Source organism: Orycteropus afer, unplaced genomic scaffold (assembly GCF_000298275.1).
Source record: "Orycteropus afer afer isolate SDZICR_OR568_19922 unplaced genomic scaffold, OryAfe1.0 scaffold00224, whole genome shotgun sequence".
Classification (NCBI taxonomy): Eukaryota; Metazoa; Chordata; class Mammalia; order Tubulidentata; family Orycteropodidae; genus Orycteropus; species Orycteropus afer.
The window spans coordinates 3,633,790-3,645,240 of record NW_006921811.1 but is presented as its reverse complement, the minus strand read 5'-3'; the positions used below and the strand labels follow the sequence as shown (position 1 = coordinate 3,645,240).

Here is an 11,451-nt window from a genome sequence, read left to right as displayed (position 1 = left end):
TGACAGTCCATTGCTCTGACCAGCTCCATACTCACTGTTTTTGTTCAGGGTTTTCCAGTAGTTGGGGCCTAATCCACTTCTGTATACTTCCTTTCAAAGCTCAGGGCTCCAGGATTATCTTCTGTATCTCTGTTAATTGGTTTCTCTTTTCTTTGTTGAAGAGGGTCTGTGTAGCTTGTCTGCCTATTCCTCCATCTTACCAGAAGTCTTCTGGCCTTGTTTTTACTGATGATATCCATTACCTGTTTCCCAGTTGTAGTGGATCTGATTCCTGTGTATTCCATCTGGTGAGGTAAATTTTGGGTAAATTTTTGTATTTGGGGCTCTTTCATTGGGTCCATATATATTTATTATGGTTCAGTTTATCCTTTGATTATTGTATAATGTCCTTCCTTGTCTTGTATGGTGGTTTTTCTCTTAAAGTCAATTTAATGAGAAATTAATATTGCTGCTCCTCCTCTTTTCTGGTTGCCATTTGCTTGATATATCTTTTTCCAACCTTTGATTTTTATCTTTTTCCCTAAGGTGTGTCTCTTGTAGGAAGCATATTGATGGGATTTGTTTTCTTATCCAGTGTGCAGCTCTCCATCTATTGAGTGGTGCATTTAATCCATTGACATTCAGTATAATTATTAACAAGTGTGAATTGCTTGCTGTCATTTTGTTATGGGATTTTTCATGGTATTCCTGGCTTCTCTGTTCTGTATAATTTTCTGAGCTGAGCTCATAATGTTTATGAATCATGTTATCATTTCCTTTGTTGCTACTGTTTTAGTATTTGCCAAATATTTGTGCTTGTTCTCTTTTTTATTGTGATGTGAAGGTTTGTAATTTTTCTTTGAGTCTACCCTGTGGTTTATAATTTCCTCCCCAAGTTTAGAACAGTCCATTCTATCTTGCAACTCTCTTGACCTCTTCAACAATTAGAAGTTCTGTAACTACACAGTTTTTTCCCTCTTTTTGTATTATAGTTGTCCTTATTTGCCAATTGATGTCTGCTGTGTGGTCAAGTTACATCGGGACTGTGCCTTTTGACTTGTCAACCTTGGGGCTTCTCAGCCTCAACAGCCAGCAGCTGTTTGAGTGAAGAAACGCCTCTAGCTCCCATGGGCCAGGAGCAGGAGACAGAGCTGGACCCCAAGTTTGAGGGGCTTCCACACAGCCCCTAGAGCCTGGCACTTTGAACTTGGACTTAAAGCCTCCAAATTATAAGAATAAACTCCTGTTTGTTTAAGTCATCCCATTTGTGGTATGTTTTCTGTCAGAGTGGCACTAGGTAACCAGAACAGGGTCTATCCTATTTGGGGTTCATTGGACTTCCTGAATGGATATATCTCATCTTTCACCATATCAGGGAAGTTCTCTTCCAACAAATCTTGGACAATTTTCTCAGTGGTTTTCTTTTCTTCTTCCTGTTCTGGAATTCTGATTACATGTAGGTTATTCCTTTTGATGGTATCCCACATGAACCTTAGGCTTTCTTCATTTTGTTTTGATCTTTTTTCTGACTGATCCTTTTCCAAAGAAGTATTCAGGTATTTGTCTTCAGTCTCATTAATTCTGTCTTCCATTGATTCAATTCTCCTTTGCCTTTTCAATGTGTTATCTATTTCTGACAATTTAGTATTAATCTTCTGGATTTCTATCTGTAGACTTTGAATTATTTCTAATTTTTCATTTATTTTGTCATTTTGTTATTGTATTTTCTTTTGAAATTCTTCTAGGGTTTTTTGTGTGTTTTCCTTAATTTTGTCAGTGTTTTCCTTGATCTGTCTCTTAATCCTTTGAAGATACCAAAATATAATTCTTTTGAATTCCTTATCAGGGAGTTCCAATGCTGCTTCTTCCTCAGGGATGTGTTCTGGGTCTGTATCCTTCTCCCTTGTTTCTACCACTTTATCTTGCTTCTTTGTGTGGCGTGTCATAGTCTGTTGTCTCTGAGACATTTTGATGTTGTTGTATTTAGATCTCTGTTAACTGTGAAGAGCAGTTAAGGGTGAGTCAGGCTTTTCTTGGTGGCTGTTTATCATCTAGCCAGTTGGTGGAGAAGGAAGTGGTGGCTCTCACTCAGTAAGTGAAGTTGCAGGAGGTGCGGGTGTAGTTATGTTGTATGGGCACTGTTGCTGTCTCCTACTCAATTAGACAAAAACAACAATCTAATAACCATCAAAAAAGTAAAAGCAAGTGGACAAAAAGCACACTGCATAAACACACAGAAAAAATAAAAAAAGAAGAAAAAACAAAACCCCTGCAATATCAGGGGAGAAGGCAATAAGAGAAAAAGAGCAGAGCGGGAGAATAATGAAGAAAAAAATGGGAAAAATGCAAAAAGAAAAACAAGGAATGGGGTTAACCATGAGAAAGAAAAAAATGGGAACTAGGATTAGGGAAGAGAGAAAAAGTTGAAAACTAGAACCTGGGAAGGGAAGAATAAAGAATTATAAAAAGGACAAAAAGAAAAGAAGTAATTTTTAAACAGACAAAAACAAATAAACTAAGAAAAACAAAAATAAAAAAATCTGAGTAGGGTTAGGCAGGGCACCCAGGCTCCATCTCAGCACACAGACTGGGATGGAATTCCTACTGGCCCAGAAAGTGAGTGGGAGTGAGGGATGGCCTCACTCCTCTGTTCACCAGGAGGATGTGGGTATAAGAGTAACAAGGGGAATGTAAACCTTTCTAATCATTTGTGTCCGGAATGTCCTTGTGGTTCCCAGCAAGTGGAGCCTGTTCTTAAGCCCCTAGAATCTGGGAGAATGCTGTTGCTTTAATATCCAAAATGGGTGAACTGCTTTTAAACATCAAAATGGCTGCAGCCTCCGAGTAGGCAAAAGTCCACAGCTCAGCCCGCCTTCCTCTTTGCTGCTTCCCTTTTACTCACCAGCCTCCAGAGCAGTCCTCCATGCAGGCCCTGGCTAGAAGGGCTGATTTTTAGGTTAATTCTTAGGTCCTCACACCATTTAGCAATATCCATGCTGTCCATGCTATCAGGATGGCTGACAGACCTCAGCTCCGTATGTCTCCTTTTTTGGTGTTTTCATGCAGATTCTTCTACTAGTTGGAATTTAGTCCACTTCTGTATACTTCCTTTCAAAGCTCAGGTCTCCAGGATTATCTTCTGTATCTGTGTTAATTTGTTCCCCTTTTCTTTGTTGAAGAAGGTCTGTGCAGTCTGTCTGCCTATTCTGCCATTTTACCAGAACTTCTGTAAATGACATTTTATGTTCCCTCTTAGCTTCTGAGGGATTGCTTTGATCATCTAATTGTTTAGTAGCATTTTTATTCCCCACAGAAACACAGGGTACACACAACACAAGCAGCAATGGAATGAGGCGTGAGGTGCACAATCCATGATTGGTTGACTCAGCAGATATAGAACCTGCAGATCTGGAAGTCTGACTCTATTTGCAAATATCAGCCAGTGAAGACCTCATGGATCTGACAGTGATCTGATCTGCTGTGCATGGGGTCTCCATGAGTCACGGCTGACACGACAATAGTTAACGGCAACAATTGTGAAGGGTTTTGGATGATGTGCTTAGAAGTTGGGGTTTACTCTTTAGGGAGTAGGCAGACAACTAAGATTTTTCAGTACAAGAGTGATACTCTCAAATTGACCTACTCTGTAAAAGCTTTTATGTGACTTCACCCAGTCTCTGTTGATTGTGTATCACCATCAGACCCTGGGATACACGTGTTAGTGGGTATGATGATACACAGGACACACCTGCCTTCCAGTTTAGAGTTCTTCAGGCCACTAGTATAATGTGTTAATAAGTTATTTTGAAATTACGTCTTTGTGTATTAACACGTGTGTGTTTTTCCCCAATTCAGGTAGCATCACACTGTTTGCAGTCATTACCATCATCCTAGGATGCCTTAAAATTGGATACTTTGTTGGCTTTTCCGAGTGCTTGTCAGCCACTGAAGGAGTTTTCCCTGTTACCCATGCAGTACATACTCTCTTGCAGGTAAACCACACTGAGTTTCTTTATGTTATCCTTGCTCCTGTTAGAGCCTCTGGGTGGTCCAAAGGTTAAGCACTTGGCTATTAACCAAAAGGTTGGTGGTTTGAATACGCCCTGAAGTGCTTCGGAAGATACAGTTCAACTGGATACAGTTCAACTTTGACACACATGGAGTCACCGTGAGTCAGAATTGACTCTCTGGCCATTAGTTTGGGTTTTTCAGTTCCTCTTGAGGAGTCCCTGGATGGTGTAAATGGTTCATGTGCTTGGCTGATAGCCAAAGGTTGGAGGTTGATTCCACTGAGAGACACCTCAGAAGAAAGTCCTGGTGATCTAGTTCCGAAAAACCAGCCACTGAAAACCCTGTGGAGCAACAGCTCTGCTCTGACAAACTCGGGGTTGCCATGAGTTGGAGTTGAATTATTGGCAGCTGGTAATTCCTGTTAAGTGTATCTCAGGGTGTGTGCTGCCTTGACTTTGTGAAAATCTGGAACATCCAAGCATCTGGCAGGTGGAGCAGAGAACCAGCTGTTACAGAGTTGCTCACAAGTCCCAGGGGAACTTGAGTCCATCTCTGAAGCTTGGTCCTTCAGCTTCCTTCAGTCTAAAGTTGTGTGTCTCCATGGTTGTCTTTGTGGGACTTCCACGTGTCAGGCTATGTAACAAAGAAGCATCAGGAAAGCCTGCCAAGCCAGGGTCCCCCAGAAAAGGCTTGGGGGGAGTTAGATTTCCTGTGTAATGTATATATATATTTTAAATTGTAGTAAAATATAATAACAAAACATTAGCCTTTTCAGTTATTTTTGTATGTATGTACATTCTTGTCAAAGTTTTGCATTGTGGGTGCAGACTTTTATTCTGAGTTTTGCAGTTAAAAAATAAATCACAAACTTTGCTTGGTGTTGCCATATCATCTTTGTAAAGAGCATCACTGTAAGGGCTTTCTAGTTGAGAATTCATTCATCAATAATAATTTGCTTAGCAGTCTCCCCATTGTTGGTCTGCATGTCAGCTTTCCTGTGTCACTGCTGTGTCGGGTTTTTGAGTTGTGGCATGTTTCAAGAGATGAGCAACGTTATAACTTCTGTCCTGACAGTGTTCTCCAGAGCAGGCAGGAAATCTTAGGTGAAACAGTATGGAAGAGGTAATGTGTGAAAGTATATTTTATATCATGGTGTCTGGTTTTCTTCTTATAGCTCATCACTGCAGTGTGAAGATTGAGTGAGACAAATGCATAAGGTGCCCCACAGTGTTGGGCACGTAGAAAGGGCTCATTGAATGTTTCTGTCTTAAATAAGGTCCAAAATATTATAGGAATTAAAATGATGCCTGGTATACAGTAGGTGCTCAATCAGTGCCGATGAATGAATAAGTCGATGGTAGTGAATGCTGAGAACTTAAGATGCTCCTGGTGTCATTCAAGGTAATTTACACGGGTAATCTCCTTTAGTTGCTCACAGTATCCTCCAGGGTAAGTTCCATTTTCATGCCCATTTCACCAAGGGGAAAATAGACACTGAAGACCCAAGGCCATGAGGCTAGGCAGTGAGGGAGTCAGGAATTGCTTATAGGATATTAGTGTTCACGTGCTCAACCCTTACTCTACATTGCCACCATTACTCTATGGCCACGCGATTGCATATATACCACAGCATTCGCTATCAAGTTGACGCCAACTCTTGGTGACCACATGTGTGTCAGAGTAGAACTGTGTTCCATAGGGTTTTCTTTATTATTTAGTGTTTTTCTTCTTTTTTCATTGTCGTGTTTGGTAGTTAAATATGTATATCAACTTGGCTGGGCCCGGTTGAGTGGCTGGGCAGCTGGTGGGAGTCATTCCCCGTGATGAGACTGGCCATCAACTCCATGGTGGGATCTACCACAAGCAGCTGAGTCAGCTGCCTTTGGGATGTGGTGTGCTTCCTGTATATAAGGAGAGGCCTCGGGGATAGTCTCTAGCTTATGGCATGCTTGGACCCTGCATGTAGCCAAGTCGTTGTTCAGCAGCCTGCCATGCTCTGCTGACCTTGGGACTTTCAATGGACTTAAGTTAATGGCCTGCCATGTGATTTGGTAACACTGGGACTGTGCCATGTTATTTGTCGACCTTGGGCTTGTTAGCCTCAGCAGCCAGTAGCTGCCCAAGTGAAGAGATGCCTCTAGCTTCAGTGGGCCAGGAGCAAGAGGTAGAGCTAAAGCCCAAGGTTGAGGGCCTTTCACCCAGCCCCTAGAGCCTGGCACTTTGGACTTGGACTTCTAGCCTCCTGAACCGGAAGAGAATAAACTCCTGTTTGTTAAGGCCATCCCATTTGTGGTATATTCTTGTCAGAGTGGCACTAGGTAACTCTTGGTGACCACATGTGTGTCAGAGTAGAACTGTGTTCCACAGGGTTTTCTTTATTATTTAATTTATTTTAATTTTAATTTTTATTGTCGTGGTGTTGTTGTTGAGGCTAACACAGCAAAATGTGCTCTGATTCAATAGGTTCTGCACGTACCATTCAATGAAATTGATGACATTCTTCAAGGTTTGCAACCGTTTTGCACCTCTTTTTCTGAGTTGTTCCTCCCTGGTTGATATAAACTCACCAGCCCCCAAGTTTGCTATTAGTCTTTTGAGTTGCTGGTGTCAACTTGATCCCATATAGATAGTTCTTAAAAAGCACAATGCTCAAGGCAGACATTTTTCACTAGCTAAGCTAAGCTATGGTTTGGTTTTGAGAAGACATATTAACAGGGTATTTTTGGTTTAAGGTTTAAAAATTATCTCAGGATGATAGCTTTGGGGGCTCATCCATCCCCCATGACTTCAGAACACGGGGCTCTCAATGGCTGAGTGTTTGAAAGTAGATTGCCAGACCTTTTTTCTGAGATGCCTCTGGGGGGATGCAAACTGCCAAGTTGTTAACTGTGTGTACTGATCCAGGGGATTGGGTAGCCTATGTAAATGCCTAGGAGCTCTGGTAGCATAGTGCCTAAGGCACTTGACTGCTAACCAGAAGGCTGACAGTTCAACCCCACCAGCCACTCCTCGGAAGGAAGGTTGAGCAATCTACTTCCGTAGAGATGCCGCCTCAGAAAGCCAAGGAAGGGTCACTATGAGTTGGGTCCGACTCGATGGAACAACAACAAACAACAACATGTCAATGCCTAGCCTGAGTCCGTTCTCTTCTTCACTTAAAGCCCTCAATGTTCGGTTCTGGACACTGGTGTACAGTAACTGTTCCATGGGTGTTTCCTGGATGAAACCTGATAAACAAGGCTTACGGTAGGCAGGGTGCCACTCTCCACACCCCTCCCATCCCACAGCAGACATCTTTACCACTTCTGTGTCCTGCCCTCAAAGCTCCAAGAGCCCCTTCTGTGCAGCTGATTGTTTCTGACACCATAGATAAGGATACCAATCTGCTTGCTGGGTCAGAGGTGACCCATATCCACAGCGTTTCCCTATACCTTATCCTTAAGTTTTATAGCTTTTCAAGTATGCAGAGGTAATGACGGTTTCCCACTGATGTATCCTTTTTTTCTTCCTTTGTCTCCATCTAGGTATATTTTCTTTGGGGACACGCCAAGGATGTTATCCAGTCTTTCAAGACACTTGAAAGGTAAAACAAGAATGAGAAATTGCCTTTGACTGTTTTGAATTTGGCATTTGCTTAGAACCAACAAAACTCATTGGTGTCATCTTGCCTTGAGTTAAACAAACTGAGATGGGCTCTGTGACCTGTCCCAGCCAGGAGAGGAGACCCTTTGTCTTTTGCTCTTCCTGGAGATAGTTGTTGAAGTAGGATGAGGTGGGTTTGAACTTTGACTCTTCTGTCTTAGACACTTCAGCTCTTTGACCTTCCGTTTCCTCATCTGTAAAGTGGTGACAGTGATACAGCCTACCTTTGAGGCTTGAATGCGGCAACAGACACAGGCAGGATGTAAGGTCTCTGCGTGGCACAGTTTGGACTTGACTGCTAAATGAAAAGTTTGGTTCAAACCCACCCAGTGGTACCTCAGGAGAAAGGCTGGGCAGCCTGCTTCTGATTACAGCCAAGAAAACCCTATGGGATGGTTCTACAGTGTAATGCGTTGGGTTGCCATGAGTTGTAGTCAGCTCAATAGCAATGGGTTTTCTTTTGTTCTGTTGTGTATCAATGGAAGCGTTGGCCCTATTATTCTCTCTGTCCACCTGTCCCTCCAGGTCATGGTGAGGATGAAAGGGGAGAGTCTATAGGATAATGAGTGCATTACATAAACACAAGCTATTGTTATCATGTCAGAAAGCTTTGTGTGCAAACATGCAGGTGGATCAAGGGACCAGTGTTTGCTTTATAAAAAGATCTTTCATCTTAGAAAATGTTGGAAAACTTTCCCAATACAATCCAAATAGACAAATGACATTTTAAACATGAATTTATGCATGCCTATTGAATAGACTTATTTCAATAGAGTATTGAAATAGAAATAAATTCCACCAGCCTTATTAGGGAAGTAAAGATCAACTGCAAGAAACATATGGGCACCTACTGAGCCCCTGCTGGGTGTGGGCTTGCTGCCAGGCTATTGGCGATTACAGTCATACTGTGTTGTTGTGTCCTAGGCTGTGAGTGGTGCCCCCTGGAATTGTGCACTGGGAACTCATGTTACTCCCTGTGCAGCCTAAAGTGGTGGCCTTGGTAGTGACCTTTAACTCCAGGCTTATCAGTGTATGAGGCCTGCTAGGGGAAGGGCAAGGAGGGAGCAGGCAGAAGCATGTGTGCTGTGCTATTCCCCTCAGGGGAATGGAATGAGAACCTGCTCAGGGAGCATTTTGGTCCAGGACCCCAGAGATCCAAAAAGGTCTCTCTTTCTGGACCTGTTTGATAACTTCCCTACAACAAGTGTTCCTACTGCATGGACCCTGAGACCAGAGCCCCACTCAAGTGGGCCCAGAAGCCCTGGGACCTTTCTTTATTATAAAAATAGAGAGAATGAGACGTTTGCCTATGTGACAGTCTTCCTGTGACATTCTAATTGAGCAGAGATCTGAATGCCATCCTAGAGCCAGGTGCTGGGTCCAAGTGTTGGGAGTGCTCATAGGTTCGATGATGCAGCTGTAGCTTGAAGCCCTCTGTAGTATCCCCCTCAGGTGCTCATCCTACTTGTGGTTGGATAACTTCAGTGATGGAGAGCTCGCCACCTTCCAAGGCAGCTAGTCCATATCCAGAGTCCTCCACTAGAAACTTTTCATTTCATACTGAGCTGAAATTTGTCCTCCTCAAACTGTCTCCTTTGTGAACCAAATATTACCCCCTGAAGACCACCCAGGACCTTCCACTCATTCATTCCTTGTTCAATCAGCATGTGTAGTGTCACCCTGGGCAAATTCTTTAGTTTCCACTGACGGTATCACACTGGGCAAATGTTCTGCAAAAGATCTCTGTGAAGTATTAAAAAGCAAAGATGTCACTTTGAGGACTAAGGTGTACCTGACCCAACCCATGGTATTTTCAACCCCCTCGTATGCATGTGAGAGCTGGACAATGAATAAGGAAGACCAAAGAAAAGCTGATGCTTTTGAGTTGCAGTGCTGGTGAAGAGTACTGAAAGTACCATGGACTGCCAGAAGAATGAAGAATAAACAAATCTGTCCTGGAAGAAGTGCAGCCAGAATGCTCCTTGGAAGAGAGAATGGCCAGACTTCATCTCACCTACTCTGGGAGATGAGAAGGACATCATGCTTGGTAAAGTGGAGGGTCAACGAAAGAGGGGAAGGCCCTCAACAAGATGGATTGACATGGTGGCTAAAACAGTGGACACAAAGAGCAATGCTTGTCTGTGAGGATAGCTCAGGACCAGGCAGTGTTTCATCCTGTTGTGTGTAGGTTGCTATGAGTCAGAACCGAGTCGATGGCATCTAGCAACAACAATGGCAGCAGTGGTGTCTATGGTAGAATTTCACCTTCAGCACAGGGACCTGTGCTTGCTTCCCGGCCAGGGGACCTCGTGGGCAGCCGCCACCTGTCTGTCAGTGGAGCCTTTTGTGCTGCTGTGATAATGAACATGTTCCAGCGCAGCCTTCAGACTTAGACAAAGGCCTGGGGACCTACTTCTGAAAATGCAGCCATGCGAACCCTGTGGATCGTGGCGGTCTGGTTGTGTTGTGCGTGGGGTCACCCTGCTTGATGGCAGCTAACAACAACGGTGCTCAGTGACTCTGGCCGTGTGTACAGCATCACTCTTGTTACGCCTGGAGCATCGTGTACGTAAGATCATTCAGTCCTCCTAGCACCTCCCACATCAGGTCTCTGCCGGCAGCCGGGGAGAGAGATGGCTGGAGGAGGGGCAGTGGGTGGAAGGACCCTTGCTCACTGGTCCATCAGATGCTTACAGGAGGCGTTGTGTGGCATCAGGCACTGTGCTAAGTGGCTTGAGTATATTACAAGATTTAATCCTCCCAGTCCTCTATGAAGTAGTTACTATTATTATCCCCATTTCCAGATGGGAAAACTGAGGGTCAGGAAGACTAAGTGACTTGCCCAAGACCATCAACAAGTAAGTATCAGAGCCTGGATTTGAAAGCAGGTGGGCTCTGACCACTAGGCAATGCTGCCTCTTCATAAATACAGAGTTCTCCCACTGGCTGGGAAGAAATGCTTTCCAGCTTAGGCAGTGAGTTACGTGGGAATTTTACTTTTATCTCAGTGAGAAGTCCCATCTGAGTTGCAGCAATAGCAGGATTTGCGCTCAGACCAGGTGGCCTGGGCTCCAATCCTGGGCACTCCTTAAAACTGCAGGGCTCCAGGTGAGCCCTCTAACCTCGGCAAGCCACACTGTTGCCAGAAGCACCAAATGACAACTGCCAAATTGAAAAAAACAAACTCATTGGGTTTTCTGGGTGAAAGTCTCTCCCTTTGCTTTAGTCACTTACTTAGTCACAGTTCAGGATATGTGGCTCCAAATGCCTCCAAGAAAGAAAGGGTCCTTGGCTTTACCTCCTAGACCTGCTCCGCCTAGTACGGCAGTCACTGCCACACACTGAGCCCTTGACTGTGGCCGGCTCGAACCATGAATATCTCATGCTGCTTTGTGTGCACTCATTATACGTTGGCATGTTAGTATACAACGTATCATTTCATATTACACATTATAACACATCACATCCAATAACATATACATATTTCATATAACACATTACATAACAACATATTATTACATATTAAATGTCATATTATAACAACATATTATTAAAATTATTTTCACTATCCTTTCTTAATGTGGCTACTTGTTAAGTGCTATTGATTTGGTGCTGGCTCATAGTGACCCTGTCTACAAGAGAACAAAACACTAGACAGAAAATAATAAATGCTGGCGAGGTTGTGGAGAGATTGGGTCTCTCATACACTGCTGGTGGGACTGTAAAATGGTAAAACCATTGTTGAAAGCTGTATGGCTTCCTTCAAAAGTTGGAATTAGAAATTCCATTTGACCCAGCCATTCCATTACTAGGTATATA

The 11,451-nt window shown here is 43.4% G+C and overlaps 1 protein-coding gene across 1 annotated transcript in view; it reads left to right on the top strand.

Annotated features, from left to right (window-relative positions):
* The window catches only part of OTOP1 (otopetrin 1), a 46,394-nt gene that overhangs the window by 14,897 nt on the left and 20,046 nt on the right, over positions 1 to 11,451 (top strand). The window contains exons 3-4 of the mRNA XM_007948790.1: positions 3,835 to 3,971; positions 7,515 to 7,573. Coding sequence (XP_007946981.1) covers positions 3,835 to 3,971; positions 7,515 to 7,573 — 196 coding nt within the window. The remainder of the gene's footprint in view (positions 1 to 3,834; positions 3,972 to 7,514; positions 7,574 to 11,451) is intronic.